Source organism: Narcine bancroftii, chromosome 3 (assembly GCF_036971445.1).
Source record: "Narcine bancroftii isolate sNarBan1 chromosome 3, sNarBan1.hap1, whole genome shotgun sequence".
In the NCBI taxonomy this organism is placed as follows: Eukaryota; Metazoa; Chordata; class Chondrichthyes; order Torpediniformes; family Narcinidae; genus Narcine; species Narcine bancroftii.
In genome coordinates, this window is record NC_091471.1 from 99756612 (window position 1) to 99778624 (window position 22013).

The 22013-nt window shown below is 38.5% G+C and overlaps 1 protein-coding gene and 1 long non-coding RNA gene across 12 annotated transcripts in view; one reads left to right on the plus strand and one right to left on the minus strand.

Moving 5' to 3' along the window:
* The window catches only part of LOC138757395 (uncharacterized), a 108796-nt gene extending 89403 nt beyond the window's left edge, over nt 1-19393 (plus strand). The window contains exons 4-7 of one of the 3 annotated variants that reach the window (XR_011353564.1): nt 11019-11185; nt 13282-13421; nt 16218-16303; nt 18921-19393. This is a non-coding gene — a long non-coding RNA (uncharacterized lncRNA). Of the gene's footprint in view, nt 1-4514; nt 5068-11018; nt 11186-13281; nt 13422-16217; nt 16304-18920 lie in introns of those variants that run through there. The other 2 variants (XR_011353565.1, XR_011353566.1) reach the window with 2 other exon arrangements.
* exoc1 (exocyst complex component 1) overlaps nt 1-22013 on the minus strand; it is an 88984-nt gene that overhangs the window by 43706 nt on the left and 23265 nt on the right. For 5 of the 9 annotated variants that reach the window (XM_069924638.1, XM_069924636.1, XM_069924637.1 and 2 more), the window contains 5 exons: nt 20833-21020; nt 19727-19954; nt 15490-15622; nt 11042-11151; nt 8000-8149 (listed from right to left, as the gene is read on the minus strand). In XM_069924638.1, the coding sequence (XP_069780739.1) occupies nt 8000-8149; nt 11042-11151; nt 15490-15622; nt 19727-19954; nt 20833-21020 (809 nt within the window). Of the gene's footprint in view, nt 1-7999; nt 8150-9517; nt 9572-11041; nt 11152-15489; nt 15623-19726; nt 19955-20832; nt 21021-22013 lie in introns of all 9 variants that reach the window. The other 4 variants (XM_069924634.1, XM_069924631.1, XM_069924632.1 and 1 more) reach the window with 1 other exon arrangement.

Below are 22013 nucleotides of genomic sequence, written 5' to 3' on the forward strand. Positions count from 1 at the left end.
CAATCTTTGTGTCATCCGCAAACTTGCTTATCCAATTTTCTACCCCTACATCCAGATCGTTAATATATATAACAAATAATAGTGGACCCAGGGCCGAACCCTGAGGAACTCCACTAGTCACCGGCCTCCAATTGGACAAACAATTTTCTACCACTACTCTCTGACACCTTCCTTCCAACCACTGCTGAATCCATTTCACTACCTCCTTATTTATACCTAATGCCTCCACCTTTTTTCCTAACCTCCTGTGGGGAACTTTGTCAAAAGCTTTACTAAAGTCCAAATAGACAACATCCACAGCTTTCCCTTCATCAACCTTTTTTGTAACCCCCTCGAAGAACTCAATCAGGTTTGTCAAGCATGATCTACCCCTGACAAAACCATGCTGATTACTCCCTATCAATCCTTGTACCTCCAAAAATTTGTAAATAGCATCCCTCAGAACACTTTCCATCAACTTGCCCACCACAGACGTCAGACTTACAGGCCTATAATTCCCAGGTTTGCATTTGGACCCTTTCTTAAACTTTGATTAAAGGTGTTGGAGGTGAGGTAAAGTCAATATCGCTTCACAAGGTTGTGCTGAATTCAGAATTAGTCAAAGGACCTGCTGTAATGGGAGTAATTCCAAAGTTACCCATGCAGGGCGTCTCGTTTTTGTTGGGGAATGATTTGGCACAGGATAAAGTTGGATCAGTTTTAAGATTAACAAATCAGCCTAGTAAGGATGTGGTTAAAGAGGACGGTGAGATATATCCTGCATGTGCAATAACTAGGTCTGTGACTAAGAAAATGATGACAGCTGAAGAAAATCCAGTTGATAGAGATTTGCCCAGTACTTCTGAAGTACTTTTAAAAGAGCAGGGACATTGTGAGAGTAAGGATTTCTCTTTGTCCAGGAAAGAGTTAATTCAGCAACAGAAAATAGATACAGATCTTGTTGTCTTAAGGGAGAAGGCAGTGAGTGAACAGGAGATTAAAGAAATGCCTTGTGGATATGACTTGGAAGGTGAATTGTTGTTGAAATCTTATTACGAGGATAAGGGTAGCGGAGAACAATCTATAACAGAGGTGTTGGCTGTTGACAGAGTGGAGGCAGTGGTGGATCATAAGATTATTGAAACAGAATGTTGAGAGGGTAACCTTAAAGAAACCATGGTTCCTGTGCACCTGTCTAACTCAACAATTTTGGAAAATTTGGAAGAAAAGTTAGCCCATCTTAAGTTACAAGAGCAGATGCAGTTGAAAGAATTACTTTTGAAATACACAAATTTGTTCCCTGATGTTCCAGAAAGGACATAAGTGATTTACCATGATGTAGGTGTTGGAGAGGCAAATCCCATAAAACAACACCCATATAGAATAATCATTCAAAAGAGTAAAATCATGGATCAGGAGGTGGAATATATGTTGAGGAATTACATTATTAGACCTTCGAACTCAGATTGGAGTTCTCCTTGTATTCTGGTACCAAAACCAGATGGAACTGTTAGGTTCTGAAGATTATAGGAAGGTTAATTCAGTAACTAAAACAGATGCTTGTCCTATTCTGAGAATAGATGACTGTATTGATAAAATTAGCAAAGCTAAATTTCTTACTAAGTTGGATTTGTTGAAGGGTTACTGGTGTGTGCCTTTAACTGAGAGAGGAAAGAATAATTCAGCTTTTGTAACTCCATGCGGTTTATACGAGTATAATGTGTTACCTTTTGGCATGAAAAATGCCCCTGCAACATTCCAGAGGATGATTAATTTGGTTATCCAAGGGTTAACTCATACAGATGCTTATATTGATGACTTGGTCACAGAAAGTGACACATGGGAAAAGCATCAAAGGCAATTGGACAAATTGTTTGCAAGATTATCCAAAGGAAACTGTTAATTTAGCAAAGATCAATTTGCAAATGCCACGGTAACATACTTGGATTATGTAGTTGGCCATGGCAAAGTTGCACCTATTCAAGCTAAGGTGAATGCAATTTCTGAGTTTCGTATTCCCAATGGCAAGGAAGCAGTGAGAAGGATTTTAGGAATGGCAGGATATTACAGGAAATTTTGCTCAGGTCGCTCTTCCTTTAACCAATCTTTTGAAGAAAGGGGAGAAATTTGTGTGGACTAAAGATTGTCAGGCAGCTTCAGAAAATTTAAAGGAGATGCTATGCCATTGCCCTGTGTTAAAATCTCCTGATTTTAACAGACCATTTTCTGTAGCAGTGGACGCCAGTGAGGGAGCAGCAGGTGCAGTTTTATTGCAAAAACATAATGAAATTGACCATCCAGTTGCCTACTTTTCAAAAAAATTCAATGTTCATCATATTTGTTCTGCAGAATTTTGATGTGTATCTTGATACCTCTCATGAACCAATTATTATATTCACTGACCACAATCCTCTGGTGTTTTTGAATAAAATGAAGAATAAAAACAGAAGATTGTTAAACTGGAGTTCGGTTCGATATTAGAAGAATATGATCTGCAAATTAACCATATCAGAGGTGTAAATAATGTGATTGCCGATTGTTTGTCAAGGCGTTAAAATTGATAATTTATAGAAATACTCTCTGTAGAGCTCGTCGAAAGAATCAAAGACTTGTTGATCCAAACCAAGGCTTTTATTAGCAAAAGACAGGAGCTCTTCACAGGTGGCCGACCAGTCCGGAATGATCCGACCTGGCTAGGGACACAACCCTTTAAGGCCCAGACAGTAGGCGTGGCTTAGCTCTCAGCCAATTGCTGTAAGCACAGTCTAGATACAGTAACTATATACACTATATACATTGGTGATAGATCTGTACTATCACACTCTCAAAATTGAATTACTGTACTATAACATGTTATATATTGTGTATTGTTATCTCTTTAGTGATTTTAAGACAGTTTAGTTGTAACTGAATTTTAACTTAAGAGTTAAAATTCCCTTTTAAAGGGGGAAGGTGTGACAGAGTATTTAGAGGTGGTTTGGGAGGAATTGAAAGAGCAGCTTGCACACACACATTTTAAAACACAGAATATTTGCAGGACTTTTGCAGAATGCTTTTTGCAGGAGGCAAGAAAGTATCAACAGAAGCTTGCCTGGGAGAGCATGTGATCTTTGCAGGCAGAGGAGAAGAGTTTTTGCTCTCATAGAGGGAGGATGTGAAACAGAGAGGAGAGAGACAGAAATCCATTCCAGAGGGACAAGCTGGCAAACTTTGGAAGGCTGCCTGATCAAAGGAGAAGACTGGCTGTGTGAAAGGTGACCTGAAAGAAAGAGGATCATCTGGATAACCCTGAAGGGGCCAAGTTTCGTCAGCAAGACTGATTGAGAAGGAATCTCTCTCTGGAAACCAACAAGAACCCCCCTGAGTGGTAACCATTTGCCTGTTAAGCACCAAAGATTGGTGAACTTTGTTAATGCTAACTTCTGTTCACAGTACAAGAATTGCCTGCAACCAGTGAGATTGGATTGTGATCCAAAGAACTTTTCTAATCTTAAATATACATTGCACACACCTGCGCTTAGTATTAAAGGGGAGATTAAGTAGTTAGGTAGGTTAAGTAATAAGTTAAAGTTTAAATATAATTAAAAACTACTCTTCCTTAAGTACCCCATTGTGTTGTGGTGCATATCTATTGCTGCTGGATTTTGGGGTCCTCTGGACTCCGTAACAAAAGACATATGATTCCCAATTCTTGATATCCTCCTTCTCTCCCCTTTATTTGAAGATGAGGATGATGATGCCCTTCCTCATGGATGTTGATTTGCTGCCTACTAGGAGCATTCTGAATATAGACGTGTAATAGTCGATCCTGTGTAAAAGTTGATCCACTATTTTTGCCTCAAAAATCTGTTGTTTCCTATATATCACGTGTAAAAGTTGAGCCCTCTATTTTTGGACCTGGCCACCTGCCCATCCATGCTCCCAAAATCCCGATCGCCATTCTCGCCAAGGACCCAGTCACCCGCCCACCCGAACTCCTGACACCCCAACCGTAGCCTCTCACCCAGGCCCTGGCTGTCCGCACTTTGGAGCTCCCGATATCTCAACCGTGGACTCTCACCTAAACCCAAGCTGCCCACCCACCAAACCTCCCGATGCCCTGACTGTGGACTCTCACCTAGACGCAGGGCGCTCATCCACTGGATCTCCTAATATCTTGACCACAGACTCTTGCCTAGGTTCAGGCCACCTGCCCATCAGATCTCCCGACCGGGGACACTCGCCGAGACCCCGACTGCCCTTCTGAACTCTCGATGCCCCGAAAGACGCAGATACTTACCATGGACAAAAGTCATACACATATAATAGATGAGCCCCTAAATTTTACCCTAAAAATTGGTCCCCATAATTCAACTATTACACGCATATATACAATGGCCTTGTATACTTCCAATAGGTCAGGGACCCACCCTGCCCCTCAAAGATGTATACAACTCAGCTGGTAAGCGGCCATTTCCAGGAGTCTTACTTGACCCAAAGAAATGCTATAGAACATGCAATATTAATTAAATTGCCCTTTTCTTGCTTTAATGCAGAGAGTCGCCATTCGTCCTGGTCAATGGCCCTTACAATAAAAAGAGGACGAGAAGCTAAAGAGAGGAAGAGAAGCAAATGAGAGTCCCTTCCAAGTAATTGAATGTAAGAGGATTAGACTTCAGCGCTCCTGCAGCCACACAGACCCGTGCTCATTTGTCACCAACCCAAGCTTCAGTTGAAAGCTTTGCCACAATCAGGAACACTTCTTGCCCTTAGCACCCTCTCAAATCCTGGCTCTGAAATCTGGCCCTGTAAGCCCATGCCAATTTCCTGACTGCAAGTCACCTGCATGTTGTGAGAGTCTCTTTCTGGGATGGTGACTTTCCCCTGTAGGGTTGTCTCCTATGCTTCTCCTTCTCAAAGGGGGATATTCTTGCAGTTTCTGTTGCCCTGCACTGATCCGCTTCTCTCTGGAGTCTGCAACGCTTCATGGCAGCGATTGAGCACATGTGCCCCCATCTTGGGCACCAGTCTCTGCAGTTGAAGGATTTTACTTACAAACACTGTCGGCTCATTTAACAGGCCATACAAAGCCTGTACCGAGCTGCTGAATCTTGATCTGGTCGGCTGAACCCTTTAGAGGACAACTGTGTCTCTGCTCTTCATTCTTCTGGGTCCGCACCAGAGGCAGTGCTGCTGTTACAACAGCTCCAGTAGCACTGCCATTTGGGGTATGGGATAAGAGTCACCCATGCCTTGAAATTCAGCAGGGGTATGACGGAATTATCAGAATCTGAACTCTGCCTTTATATTTCAATTTTTAGAATTAAAAGAAAAATTTAGACATTCATCACAGTAACAGAACCTTCCAGCCTATGAGCTTGTGCCACCCAAATACCTCAATTAAACTATAACCCTTGTAGGTTTTGAAGGGCGAGGGGAAACTGGAGCACCCAGAGGAAACCCATGCATGGGGTGAATGTAAAAACTCCTTAAAGACAGTGCCGGTCACGAAGCCTGGTCGCTGGCGCTGTAATAGTATTGCATAGCCTTGGAAGGCTGACGCAATACAAATTTTTCATTCCCAGATACTTCATCTGTAATAAAAGACGAATTTGACCTTTTGTATTTGCTCATCTCACTGTCATCGGCACTATTGGATTTGAAAATGAATTATCTATAAATGCCTGTGGACGAATATTTGCTATTATGTCAATTATGACACTCAATTTCATATCTAAAATGTAGATAATGGTTGCTTAATGCAAAAGGAAGAAGGACTGGCAAGTAATTTCTCCTCTTGAACATGCCCATCAGAAGTTTGCATAGGTGGCATCAATCACCCCTTGAGCAATTTCAGCCTGCAAGTGTTTATTTTATACATTCATTATTTCTGCCTGTCCATGGTCCAGAATAAAATCATAATTTAACTTCTGTTAATATGCTTGAGATACCTCAGTACCTTAATAATTACTGTCCTTCAGCAACATTCCAAAAGATTGTTAAAATAATGTGTATTCAGTAATGTAAAATGACAATTTGTAGTAACTGAAAATTAACATGAAATAAAATAAAGCAGAGCATTATAGCCAATTAAGTTAAAAAAAAACAACAAAGAATAACTGTGCCATAAAAGTATGACACATATATCAACTGAAACACATTTCAGATTTTTTTGATGCCTAGGTTAAAGTAAATGAATGTCAGAAACACAATATTAATTAAATTTGCAAGGAATGTATAAGATAGGACTCACTCCCAACACCTAAATTAGGGGACAGAGAATAACAGGCGATTAAAGGCCTGATGTCTACAGCAAAGACAGTGACAAAATTGGTGATGGCCTGTGAAAGTCCCAGATGAAGAGTAGCCAAACCCAAGAAAGAATCTACAGTCTGATACCCAAATAAAACAAAGATGTAGTGTCAAAATGAAGGCATAAAATAACTCAAGATATTGTTAGTTACCAAGTATGATCAAAGGAAAAGAAGTATTTGAGTAAGGTGTCTGAGAGAGAAAGGAGGAAAAGAATCTGCAATCAACAGAACAGAACAGGAAGAAAGCGCAATCACTTTTAAGTGGATAAGCCTAAAGTAGCAGATGCTATCATATTTTTTGTAAACAATGTTAGTGTATTGAATGCAACAATAAATCTTTTACACCTATATTTGTTTTAGTCATAAACCTAAACTTAAACCGAATTTGGAAAATATGATTGACACAATCTTAGAGTTTCACATTACAGTGCAGTAACTGAACCACTTATTGATTCCAACCATATCATTTTGTTTGTCTCTGACAAGTTCACATCATTTGCTTGGTCATGAATCTTTTTGATTTATCATTCTTTGTTAGAATTAGAAGCCCTCCCTTATTTTATAGTTTTAATTAAATCCTGTCTTAAATCTTTACCAAAGCTAGCAAGCCTAATTCAAAATTATGATAGCATCAACTGGCGATACCAAGTGGCCACTCTGTACAGTTGCCCAGTTTATGTGTATAACAGTCAATTTTTTTTTCACACCTTAATCCAACTTGCCCTGATATGCAATTTCTACGGTTTATCTCATTTCAGGATATGTATCTTGTTTGTCCATTTGTGTGTAAATCCCGTTTTTTGAAATTTAAACCCAAATTCAAATCACAGTGAGATTCATTTGGGATAGTTGTACTGATGCAATTTTTTCTTTCTGTTCTATAATTCATATTCTACATTCCCTTAACGGTAGAATATTGGTATGTTGAAAGTGCACAATTACTTCTGAGAACCTAAAGGATGCTTTAATTAAATTTGAAAGGCAGTCTGTATTCAGCATGCTTAGAAGAATAAAACATTGCAGTTAGTTCCATTGCAAGCCTACATGATGCATCAGTAGGTGTTTTTCCCTCATGAGTTAGGTTTTTAAATTTTATATTAAATCATCTTCATCTTAAATTAACAACCATCCAATTACTTGCTCGTCAAAGTCAGGAGTCTGTTTCAGGAGGATTGCAATGAGAGCATGAAGTGATAGGAGTGCAAAATTGGTAGGATTAAAAGAACATACCCAGTAAGGCTCCTATGGGGTTCCTACCCCTCAAAATCTCCAAGGCTGTTGAGTGCTTACCAAATCTGAGACTTCAAGGAGATCAGATTTCTCTCCCGAATGCCACATAAGCCCATGAAATCATCATCATGCAATAATTCAAAACTTAAAGGCACATAAGAAGTAAAGCGTAACCAACATTTCAGGCTTGGACCCTTTATTAGGTATAAGTTAAAACAGGCAGGTGCCTGAATAAAAAGGTGGGGAGAGGAGAGGAGGGAGGAAAGGGCAGGAAAAGGAGCATAATGAGCATGTTAGCTCACTGCCATCAAAAACAGCCCAACAAGTTGAAAGTATCACCTTAAAGGTTTATATCAGCACTGACATTATATAGATTGATGAACTAATTTAATCAGATGCTTCGAAGAAATGGGAAGTAAAAGAAATGAACTTCGACATTATCGAAAGGAACATTTCAATAATCAAAATAAATCATACTTATCCATTTGATGTCCTACCTTATTCAAACCTTCATATTTTTCACGATTAGTATTCTTTAACCATTCCATGAGTTTAGCATATCTAAGTAGATCTCGATGGAATGGAAGGTGTTTTGGGAGAGTCAGCTCAATCGAGTGCTGAGCCAAGGACGAGCTTTGATCATGCCCCTATAAATAAAAACACGTCAACCACTGTTGTGCTTAAAGTCTGAAAATGCGGAATAAGTTTTATAAACTACAATGCAAGAGTAGAAATGAAACTACCACATTACAATAACTAGAATCATCGGAACCATTGTTTATTATAGACAAAAAGAAGAAACTATAAAAATTATTGCAAGAATTTACCATAGATTTTTAAATCATAAAAGACAAAAATATTTACAGAGAAGGCAGTCTACTTTATTAACATAATTCTGAAGCCAGTTCAGGCTCCTATATATAATATAACAAAAAACACCCAAGACAGTACGCTTTCTGAATGGTTCTGTTTCCATGGTCCATGCTTGTAAATCGAGAAGGAAACTTTGATTGAAATTATGATTCCAAACAGTGAGCCAGCCAAAAGTAGTAGCATTGTCAAAACTGGTCATTTCCAATCTTGCAAAAGCACAATTCCAAATAAATATTTTAAAATTTTAAGAGAAATTTTTGACAAAATGGGAGACAAATTGTTTTTTAAGTAGTTTTACTAATTAACACGTGCAGGCCAAACAAAGCTAAAGCCATCTTCTGTTAGAATTGCACAAATTAAAATAACACAATGAGCAATTTAGCTGGTAGTGCAAAGAAAATAATATAGTAGAATTCAGTGGACATGCATGCATAATTTCTGTAAATCAAACAAATTGCTAATGCAAAATTCTGATCATGGTGATTCCCTAATTACATTGGAACTATCTTCACAATGTGCACGTTACTCAGTACTTTAACAAGGAGCTAAGTGTTCTAAGTGGTCTAATAGTGTATAACAAATTGATAATTTATTCTTAATAATCTGTACACCAGTTGCTTCTGAATATTAAAATGTGTCAGTCCAAGGAGAAATTGCTGCATATAAAACAGCATCAAAATATACTCAGACACCTTTAATATACTTCTCAATTTTGTAGCTGTGAAACTGCATCAGAATGAGTTTTTTTTTTAATTGTTTGACAAAAATGACATCTATAGCTCATGAAAAATATTACAACAAACACTATTATTCAAATTCAAAGTTTATAAAGGTAAATAAAGTGAAATTTGTGTTTATGAAGGAAGATCACAAATGTTAAGATAAGGAAGAAGTGCTTTTGGTCACTAAGCAGGTATCAGGTATGCTAAGCTTTGCAAATAACGCAGTGTAACTTTCTGACAAATGGAGTGCCATTACAGCCTTTTTCTTTCGTGAAAGGGAGGCTTGTCATTCAAAACTTGGATTACCATGATACTGCAGTGGAAAAAAAAACTACTTGCTGAAAATGCCTCGTTTAGTACTAAAAGAAAACCCAATGAACAAGTTAGAGCTGAAAAAAATCTCATGCTAAGCGTACTCACAGAAACCGAGTGGTAGGAGGCTCTGCGATAGTACAGGGTGAGAGTCTGAGTAAACTAATTAAGAACAAAATGAGATGAAATAGAGTGAAACTGGAATAGAAAAACCATTGTAGAAATTTATCAGTACTGGGAGAGTGACAACGGCAAATATATGAAAACCTGTGGGGAAAAAAATCTACTAATTAATTATGACACATTATCAATGGGCAATAAACAAATGTGCTGGAGAAACTCAGCAGGTCACACAGCATCAATAGGAAGCAAAGGGCAACCGATGTTTCAGGTCTGAGCCTTTCTTCAAGGTACCTGCTGAGTTTCTACAATCACAGAGTCTGCAGACTTTTCTGTTTTATATTAGTAATGGTCACAGTTTTCTCCAACTTCTAAACTTCAGAGCTACTGACTGCCATAACCACACTTGCATGGTTTATAAATGACAAGAACCCAGAGATTTGAGCTGCAAGACCATCCAAACCAACTGAACACAAGCTTTAATATAATTCTCTTCAGCATTCAAGTTACTATTTTCTAGCTAAAGATATAACTATTAAACTTTATTTCATCTATTTATAGTTTTTCATTTACAAAGGGAATGACAGCTTGACATTAAAAGATGCCGATGGTTGATAGATGCGAGGCAACTGGAATTTTGCACCAATTTCTTATTATTGGCATACAGGTTCATTGAAAATATTAAAATTGTTTAACCTGGATTAGAGAAAGTACAATTCTATACAAAAAGTTTGGGCTTGCCATTTTTACAAAACGTAACAAAATCCATTAAACATTCAACTCCATTTACTTTGTATTTTCCAGTAACTAATTTTTATTTCTATCACAAATTAATCTTTAACAAACAGATTGCTAACTTCTTTGCAATATCCTGGAGGATAATTTTTTTCACTTTTTCATCTAAGAGTCTAAAAAAATCTGCAATATATATTTGTAATACCAGACTACTGAAGCAAACCTGAACATTATTTTATTAAGTGCATAGTTGCACAACCAAAGTAAATGAAAAGAGATGAAAACAAAAGCAATTTTTCGAAAAACTTAGGATATGCAAAACATGAGATCAAACTCGCTGACATTTTAGGTAAACATCAATTTTTGCAATTAATCTGCCATTTGAGAATAATAAACTCCACCCCATATCCTTGACATGATTTCCTGCTCTTTGTGAGATTAGGAGCATGACTATTGGTCATGAACCATTACTGGCGACGTAGCCACTTCTTCAAGAAGATTTCTAAAAATTCTTTACTGAACTGAAGCTTGGATCTTCAGATACCTTACCTTGTTTCTTTCAATATTAATCAGTAATGTGATAAATTTATCTTGTCTCCTTTGTGCTGCAACTATTTGATGATTTTATGATGTAATGTTGAATTTGAAGACAGATAATTTGCATATTAAAGAATGCTTTTAATGATAAATGTGATCAAAAACGATCTCATTAAAATAATTTACACAAGATAAAATGGAATATTTATTTCCCAAGAAATCAATCAGTATTTGGCATACCTGCTGAACAAAGACGTTATTAAGGTGGTTGGTCAGTCTCCTAGCAAACTGTTCACGCAAATCCCCGAATTGATGTTGCTGCTGCCTCACTGCATGAAGCTCCTCGTGCCCTGGAATAAATTATCCGAAAATCAAGGTTAACAGGTAAAAATTGCCAAATATATGTAAAGTGCAATTATTTTACACATTTTGCATAAGCAGAGGAAATGACATGGGCAACACTGCACTTTTTGAATGTTCCCTTCCTGCCAAATCACAGGAAAAACCCTTTACAAATGTTATATACCATAATTTGTTCAATTTAACTTTGGTCTTCTTAATTTAGTCACGTTGAGGCTCAAAACAAGCTACATTCACAATCTCAACTTAACTCAATACAAATGTTATGTGGACTTCTATTTAGGCATTGAACTCCACTGACAAAGTCAGGTATTTCGAACAAAAACAGCTAAATGCAAAAGAAGCGGTCAGATAATAATTCTTCAAATACAAGATCCCTGGAGCATTGCCAAAAAGTATTGACAGAATCACAGAATGACTACAGCATAGAAGAAGGCCATTCTATCGGTTGAGTCCCTGCCAGCTTTGTACAGGAGCAATTATTTCATCCTAAATCCCAACCCTCTCACCTTAGTTTTATGAATTCAATCCTTTCAGATGCTATCCAATTCTATTTTGAACCCTACCAATTAAAGGGCCTCCCTACTCCTACTGACCATTTCCTGAGTAAAACATTTCTTTTTCTGATGTCACTTTTAGTTCTTTTGCCACTCACTTTTATCCTATGTCCCTATTTCTCGATTCTTCCAGAAACGATCAATTTTCTATACAGGTACACAATCCTTTATCCGGAACCCTTGGGGGACATTGTGTTCCAAATTTTGGATTTTTCAAGATTTCGGAAAGCCAGATTTAAGACCACCCGAATTGTGCTGCCATATCCACCCCCACCCCTTCCAGTCGCACTGCTGTCTCCCCCCCTCCCACCCACCTGACTCGCGCTGCCAGTCTCCACCCTTACCCGCCCAACTCACTCTGCTGTCTCCCCCCCCCCCCCCCCACCCGCCCGACTCATGCTGCCAGTCTTGGTCTCTCGCCCGCCCTGTTATGAGCTCAAAGGACCCCAAAACCCAGGAGCAATAGACATTCACCAAGACAAGTGGTTTTTAAAACAAAAGTTATTTTAAATCAACTTCAAACAAGAAAACAGAATCAAACTTATCTCTATACTTAACTAACCCCCTTCTAATTCTAAGCGTACATGTATGTAATGTGTGTGTTAATTTAAGAAAAATTCTTTGCTTCACAGTTCAATCTCACTGCTCCTTCTTCCAAGTTCTCTGGATGCAGGCAATTCTTAGACTGTGCACAGAATTTAACATGTATAAAGTTCACCAGGCTTTGGTGCTCGAAAGGTAAATGTTTACCATTCAGGAAGGTTCTTGTAGGGTTTGCAGAGGGAGATTTGTTGTTCCAGGATTTCCACAACTGAAGTACCACCATTAGTCACCTCAATGTCCCGCTGATGAAACTTGCCCCATCAGGGTTTTTCAGATGGTAACCTCTTTCTTTCAGGCCACCACAGAGTTCCGTTCTGTTCCTCTTATTCCAAGAGAAACATCAGACAGATAGCACTTCCAGCCATCCACTGCTTTGGAACTTTCTGTTTCCAACCAGCTCTTCCTGGCTTGTTTCAGCCGTGACTGTTCAATCTCTTTTCAGTGTCACACACACTAGCTGAGAGGGCTTGCCGGTCTCAGTCTCTCGCCTGCCCAACTTGCGCTGCTGGTTCTCCCTCTTGCCTGCTGACTTGCACTGCTGTCTCTCCCCCTCGTCCGCCCGATTCGTGCTGCTGGTCTCTCCCCACTTGCCGGATTTTGGAGCTTTTCGGATTTTAGATGTCCAGATAAAGGATTGTGTACCAACATATCCTTCTAACAATTCTCCACTCAACTACTTCTGTTCCAGGAGGAACTACTTCCTGGGAACCCCACATTTCACAACAATCTGAAAAATAAATTTCACTACCATAGTCTCCCTTAATCCATGGCCTTCAATAGCATCGCCGTGTCTAATACATGGCGCCCATCGTAACAAATCCTTTTTGAAAGTTCCTGTAAACCCTCACTATATTTCTCTTATCAATCTCCCCCAGCCCCACCTCATGTCATTATCAAAAATCAAATTAGTCTGTTGGATTTGCTTTCTGAATGCTTGGTTTCTCTAATCAACCTTCATAGGCATTTACAAGATTATGGCCTAGGTTTCTGGAATTTGTGAACATGTACAGAACACCTACTCCCTGAAGCCTGCTCTGTTATTTAATTTAATCATGGATGATCTAAACTGTTTACCAAGGCGAACATCCATTCCTTGCTTAGTAAGTATTATCTCTGCCTTAAAAATAATCAAAGGTATTGCTTCCACCACCCTTTGAGGAACAGAGTTCCAAAGACTTTATCCTTGAAGAGAAAAATATTTTGCTTTATCTCTATCCAAAAACAGGCTGGTGAACTTGTACAAGACATTGGTGAGGCCAAATTTAGAGTATTGTGTACAATTTTGGTCTCCTAATTACAGGAAGGATTGAAAGAGTGGAGAGGAGATTTATCAGGATGTGGCTGGACTTGAAAAACTGAGTTACGGGGAAAAGTTAAACACTTTATTACCTGGAGCATAGAAGAATGACGGGTGATTTGATGGAGGTATATACAATTATGATGGGTGTAGAAGAGCTCTCCACTGGCCACCGTGACAGAGGTGCACCAAAGAAAAGGTATAAGGACTGCCTAAAGAAATCTCTTGGTGCCTGCCACATTGACCACCGCCAGTGGGCTGATAACGCCTCAAACCGTGCATCTTGGCGCCTCACAGTTTGGCGGGCAGCAACCTCCTTTGAAGAAGACCGCAGAGCCCACCTCACTGACAAAAGGCAAAGGAGGAAAAACCCAACACCCAACCCCAACCAACCAATTTTCCCTTGCAACCGCTGCAATCGTGTCTGCCTGTCCCGCATCGGACTTGTCAGCCACAAACGAGCCTGCAGCTGACGTGGACTTTTTACCCCCTCCATAAATCTTCGTCCGCGAAGCCAAGCCAAAGAAAGAAGAAGAGAAGAGTAAATGCAAGCAGGCTTTATCTACTGAGGTTAGGAGAGATAAATACATGGGTTAAGGGTGAAAAGGGAACATTAGGGGAACTTGATGCAGAGAGTGGTGGGAGTGTGGAATGAGCTGCCAGCTGAATTGGTAAATGTAGGTTCAATTTTTACATTAAACAAAAATTTGGATATGTACATGGATGAGAGGGGCATGGAGGGATATGGTATGGGTGCGGGTCAATGGAACTAAGTAGAATAATTAGTTTGGCATGGACTAGAAGGGTCAAAGAGCCTGTTTCTCTGCTGTGGTGTTCTAAGATTTTATGTTAAACACCGTCTTCTTATCCACTCTGTCAAAAGTTTTCCTGCTTTGAACCACTTATCCTCCTCCCATTTAAAAACAGTTATGGAGTCTGTCTCTGTCATTGCTTCAGACCAAACTATTCCAACAACATCCATTCATCTCCTTCTCCTATCTCAACTATATAATTTTAATCACTTTGCAAAAGTTTTGAATGGCAGAAAATGTGTGAAAGAATATTATGCTATCAAGCTTAAAGAGTCAAAGCCCTGAAGCATTGATATTTTCACCCTGGGAAATAAAGTTTCTCAATGTCTATCCTAACAATGCTTCTCATAATTTTACAAATTTCTATCAGGTCTCCCCTCAGCCTCTGAGACTCCAGAGAATATGGACGGCATAGTGGTTACCACCATTAGAGTGCCAGTGATCAGGAGGGGTTTGAATCCCATGCCATATGTAAGGAGTTTGTATGTTCTCCCAGTGTCTGTATAGGTTTTCCGGGGGGCGTGGGACCGGTTTCTTCCTAATGTTCGAAACGTACCAGGGGTGGTAGGTTAATTTGGTGGCACAGGCTCGTGGGCTGAAATGTCCAGTTACTGTCTAAAAAAAATTTTAAATTTAAATTTAAAAAAATATGTAAACACAACATCTTTCATACCCTCTAATCCATACCCGTTCCAAAGCCTCCACCACCTTCCTATAATGGGGCAACTAGAATTAGACACAATGCTCAAAATATGGTCTAATCAAAGTCTTATATCACTGCAATGTAACTTCCTTATCTGCATACTCAATGCTCAGAGGCCAAGGAAAGTGATGCTTATTTAATTCTTCCTAGAACCATGAAATGTGATCTGATCAATGTAACAATAAAACTCAATTTATAACATAATTGAGGTTAAACTAGATTGTGGATATGGTATATCAAATACATACCATGGAAAAGAAAATGCATTTTTTTCCCCAAAGTGTTCCAAAGGCTGATAATTATTTACATGCGGGGAAAAAAGAAATAAATCTATTGCAAAAAGATAGCTACAATACCTGGTCGAAGAGCCACATTCATACACTGTAGGAGGGCCTCAGCTGCATTGGTGCATGCTTCAATACCTTTAGAAGAAGCAAGATCCCCATCTGTAAGGGCTTTAATATGGCCTTTGGAAAGGTCCAAATAATTCTGCAAACAAAAAAGAAAGTCTCGATTACATCACACAATTTCATAAAAACAAAATGCATGAATTTGTAAATGACTTGCAGGACTTTACCATTGATGCCTTAGGTTTTACAATCTATATTAATAATTTAGACAAAGTGAACAACTGTAATGTATTCAAGTCAACTGATGATGCAAAACAGGGTGCAAAGTAAACTCTAAGAGTTCAGAAATATTCATTTCCAAGGCGATAACTTCAATTTATAGTTGCAGCCCCAGATAATTTCCAATTAAATTCTTTTCTGACTTCTTATATTCTGTTAACGTATAATGCCAAAGAAAATAAAAGTATAATTAATCCTGACTATTATATCTGTATGCATTTTTTCAATAAATTCCTTTGTCCATGTTTTACACGGATTGCACAATATACTCTGTTTGAAAGATTGGTAGCGGAAGTTCAATCTCAGCATAACAAGTCAACATCCACCAAGTTTCATTGTAGTTGGAGAACTCGGGGTCAGTGACCATGAAAATCTAGAACAAATTACCATTAAAATAGTACAGTGAAAATCTGATTATCTGAAATTGGATTTTCTGAAATCCTCATTTACCCCAGACAGGAGAAGGAAACTCGGGCTCCCGGGCAGGAGAGGGGCATCGATGGGGAGGCGTCGGTGATCAGCGATGGCTAGCATTTTTTTGGTGAGAATTAAACATTATTTTAATACTTAAGAAGCTTTCCCTTGTTGTTTGTTGTTGTGTAAACACTGTTACAAGTGATTTGCTGTTGTTACTGGGCTGTTTTTAAAAAATGACCAGTTCTCCAAAAAAAAACATTTATCCGATGTAGGCCAGATCCTGACTATTTCAGATAATCGGAGTTGTACTGTACGTTTCTTTGCATGCTTTGCATTTTTTTTCAGGTAAATAAATCCCTAGGGCATAATGAAATGTATTCCAGGCTGATATGGACCCAGAATGCTAAGACTTGACACAAACATTCATACTTCCTCTGGCCACAGAAGAAATGTGAGATAACTAGAGGATATTCAAGAAGAGTAGCAGGGATAAGCCAGATAATTAAGGCTGGTGCGTCTAACATCAGGAGTAGGGAAATTGACTGCAGTCTATTTTGACTTCCACAAGGAGTTTGACAAGGTCCTAAACAGGCAACTGTTCCAAATGGAAAGATCCCATGGGAATCCAGGGCAATTTGACAAAATGAATTCAAAATTGATGGAGTGAATGGAGGCATAGGTGACGATCATGGGTAGTTTTGCAGATTGAAGCTCGTGACCTATGCATATACCACACGGAATGCTTAGTTACTTTGCTATTGACTCTAATACATTGTATGAATGTACAAAAAAGTAGGACACATGACCAGCAAGTTCACTAATGAGATTGTATTGTTAATAAAGAGGGTAGTCTTTGGGAACACAATATAGATGAGTGGGAAACGGGGCACAGCAATGGCCAGGAATCATAAAGCAATGTATGTGATGCATTTTGGGAGGTCAACTAATGCTACAACTTAAAAATTGAGTGGTTGAATCCTTGAAATGCCAAGAAATAGAGGATAGGCGTACCTAAGAATTCATTTAGACAGCAGCACAGGGATGCAAGGTGGTTAAGAATGCATACTGGGATTCCTACCTTCACTAGCAGGCAAGAATAAAATAGAAGAGAGATTACAGTACAACTATATAAAACTTCAATTGGAGTACTGCATGCACAGGCAGTGAGAAATCTGAACGACCAGAGGAACAACTCATTAACCATCCGAGACTTTCATATTTCAGAATTTAAAACATTTATTTGTATATGTGAATAATTGACCTGCATATGTACGATTTGTCCAAATGTGTGTTTGCATGTTTTGCACTGAGGACCGAAGAATGCTGTTTCTTCATGTTGTACTTGTGTTATCAGGTGTCAATAAACTCACTTGAGTTCTAATCACTACACTGTAGATAGCGCGTGACTGCACCACAGAGCACTTACAGGAAATTTACCAGGATGTTGCCCAAGATAGGTTTCCGTTATGGATAGTCTGCTTTTTTTTTTGCCTTAGTGCTGAGCAGGTGGAGGTGGACAGAACTGGGTATGGACGGATGGTAAGAATTTTTTTCTCCTTAATAGAGGTGCTAATAGGCTTAAAGTAAGGTTCAGGAGATTTTTCACCCAGAGGTTGGCTGAAATTTGGAATGCCGGAGGGAATGATGCCAGAAGGCATTTCACAACATGTAAAAAATCTTTAAATGAGCACTTGCAAGGTCAAGGCATACAAGACTATAGGCTGAGTGTTGGAAGATGGGATTAGTACAGATGGGTGCTTAACAACCAACATGGACATGATCAATTGATGGAACTGATTCCATGCTAAACAATTCTATGATTTGAACCCCAACCAATCCAATCCAATTTTCCATTCCTGGCATCATTTCTTGCTGCGTCCTCACAAACTCAATCACATCTGCTCTATAATGAGGTGACATTTCTGCAAAGTCCAGATCATTGACAACATCACAGTTTTTCTATTATCCACAAACTTTATTATTCTGCTCCATGTGTTTAAGAGGAAATCATTAATATATGTTACTAGGACCTTGCCTACATTCTCTACCACTATTATAGGATACCTTTTTCTGTTAACATAACATATAACAATTTACAGCACGGAAACAGGCCATTAGGCCCTTCTAGTCCGCACCGAACCAAACACCCCTCTCTAGTCCCACCTCCCTGCACAATGCCCATAACCCTCCATCTTCTTCTCATCCATCTACCTGTCCAACCTTTTCCTAAATAATACAATTGACTCCGCCGCCACTATTTCTCCCAGAAGCTCATTCCACACGGCTACCACTCTCTGAGTAAAGAAGTTCCCCCTCATGTTACCTCTAAACCTCTGCCCCTTAATTCTTAACTCGTGTCCTCTTGTTTTAATCTTTCCTCCTCTTAACGGAAATAGTCTATCCACATCCACTCTGCCTATCCCTTTCATAATCTTAAATACTTCTATCAAATCCCCTCTCAACCTTCTACGCTCCAAAGAATAAAGACCTAATCTGTCCAATCTCTCCCTATACTCTAGATGCTTAAACCCAGGTAACATTCTGGTAAACCTTCTCTGCACTCTCTCCACTCTGTTTATATCCTTCCTATAATTAGGCGACCAGAACTGCACACAGAACTCCAAATTAGGCCGCACCAACGTCTTATACAGTCTCAACATCACCTCCCAACTCCTATATTCCATGCAATGATTGATAATGCAATGATTGATAATTCATATCCATTTGTATGTGATTACCAGAATTTATACTGGACATCCTAAAAGGGCAAATTCACATGGACGATTGCAACTGGTACTAGCTTCTCATCCTGTCGGAACTATAAAGAGTACAAGAATGTGGTCAAGAACTTGGTGCTAGAAATGATCATGTACATAAATTGTTCACTGAAGTGACTATTTTTGAGGAATCTGTACCAGCTTTGATCCAGATTGAAGGAGAACTATCTTTAGAGGGACCATGTACATCATGCTTAAATAAAGTTGCAATATGTGATTTTTAAAATAACATGCAACCATGCAGAAGCTGCATGTAATGCAAGCACCCACACTCTACTGCACATGGCAGGAACTCTAAAAGAATTAGTCTACAACCATTTCAGGTTATGGGGTTATTTTGGAACACGTTGTGATGGCTGCACAATGGAGACTAGCTCCTTGCACCTCCGATGATTGATGACGACCTGAGAGAGGGGTAGTGTCTACTAGAATCAGTAAGGGCCTCATAGAGATCTGTCAAAAAAAGCATAAAATAGTTATGATTGCATGCTGACAGACATTGAGATTAAAGTCAATGGTCTCCATGCACAAAGGCATCAATGACATTAAAGAACCTGCTGCAATTTTTTTGAAGAGCCAAACATCTTCAGAAAGTTTCTAACGGCAGATAACAACAATTTCAAACGCTATTGCATATCACAGAAATGATTGAACAAAGTAAGAGAATATCTTTCACATGGCTTCAAATTTCAGCTAACTCACCAATCAACAATATTTTTATATTATAAGTGAGAAGAGACAAAGATGAGAAGGAAGAATATTTCACATACCACGAGAAATTCTATTTCCTCCAGGAGTTTCATATTATTAGTATTACTGAGTTGTACGAGGTCATTGCTTTGGGAAATGTGATCCATCTGCTCCTTTACACTCTGTAGCATTTCTTCATAACTGCTCAGTTTATATTCAATCTCATCCACTTCTTTAAGAGCTTCGTCTAGCAACTGCATCAGAATGTTCACCTGCTTTTCTGAAGCCATAATTGATTGGATATTTGCCTGAAATGATGCAGATTCCAAATTAGACAAAAAAAAACTGTTTTTCTCTCTTTAAGCCACTAAACAGAGAACATTTTATCACATTTCAATAAATATAGTTAGGTAATACGTTATTTCCTAGTCAAGTCCAATCTCAATATTTGAAAGTGTTAGAGAATCAGAATGGATCTGGTCTAATATTTTTATAGAAAGCAAGTAATACATACAAATACGAATTATAAACATGTGAATACAATAAAAGTTGGGCTTTTATCTCTCTGCTTAAGTAGGCAAATTAGTGAATACTATTGCTTTCAAAGTGACTGTAATCCATCATTGATCATTTTTAAAGCCTGAAAGATTTGATTTTTTTGGAAGAAAGGAGAACCACATCTATTTCAAGCAGTCATTGCAATGCTATGAAATTTCAACATTTAACAAAAACTTCAAATCAAACTAAAGCACTCTTATCCAGTCTGCAGTTGCTTCGGAGATATCCAAACGGAGAGAAATTAAGTGCATTTACCAGAGTACAAATGGTTATGTAAACCAAATTTTTTGCTACGTTACACTTAAACAATGACAGATGAACAGGACTTTTTTTTTTAAAAAAGGCATTTCTCCCCCTCTTGACAAGTCAATGCCAGTTGAGAGAAAGCAATCTATTCTATTCTTCTGAAGAGATTATCTTAACTTGGTACAATGAGAGGTTGAAAGACACAGCGAACAAGCTTTAGCAAGTCGTGATGTTGATCATCAGAGCAGTAATTGCGATTTTATTCACTAACCAACCACAAGTTAACAGAACTTACAATATTATTTGGTTTACTCAAGAAGACATCTTTGCAGGATAGAATGATCCTGACCAGCCAACAATCAGTTTTATTTTCTACACTTACCCCATCCAACACCTGTAATTCTCTAGATAATTTTTCTGCAAATGCTTCAGCATTTGAAATAGCATATTCACAGCCATCCATCATTATCTCAATATCTTGCTCTTCTCTTGTGTTCAACTCCTGGTATTCATCCAAAGATTCCTCATCTCCACCAGCCACACTCTGATTTTCACCACTTGGAACAGACTCTGGAGAAATTTGATAAAATAAAAGTGATCTTCAGAACATTAGAGTATAAATACAAAATTAACAAGTAAACATATTTTAGTTCATTTATTATCACATTTAAAAGAATGAGTATTAATGAGGTGAAAAGATAATGCAACGACTAAAATAAAGACTTTTTACTTTTAATCCATACAATAAAGTGTTGCCTGGAAGCTCTCCTTGTATTTTTTAAGCAGGTTGGTAACTTTGTATACTTAATATACTGTTCCAGACCTAAAAGGAATGATGACACAAGATATTTAAAGCTATTATGTGGATCTCCACATATACATGTTTGTTGATTTAGCTTTTCAAGTAACTAAGATGGCCACATTGATTCATTGTTGTTGCGTTAGGCAGGGCAGCAAGCACATCCATGGAAATTCTGGTCAGTACTGTATTAACAGTGTCAGATGAGGAAGGGAAACCACAATTGGGTCCTAGTTTAATCACCTGGTTTCCTACATGCCCTTGCTATCCAACCTTGAAGAAATGTATGGGTTCATTCCTGGCTGCATAATTACCAACAATGAGAATATCCTAATGACAATCATCACCAAGACTCACCGGTGCAGGCTGATTACTAAGCAAACTTCCACAGCACTAACAGAACCTGCGAATCATAACCTCTTCTAGAATTAATATAAATCACATTTTATGATGCAATCCCTTATTAAATAGATGCAAATGAATAATTGTGGCAATGCATTTTTAAATAACTATTTTCAATTTAACATTTATTCTTTAGAAATTTTGGTAGCAAATTAAGCTGACTGCACTGAACCAAGCCCAAAGCTTTACAGATACTATTAAGACAAACCACATTATTGCATTACATTTTTGTGGTCTTGCGACTCTCAAAGCATTTTTGTGGCTGGTGTAAATCTAAAAGGACCATATGCACTGTGTTTAGTTCCTTGATTCAGCAACTTATGGAATGGCACAAGACTTGATGGCAAGTCCAAAGTGCATGC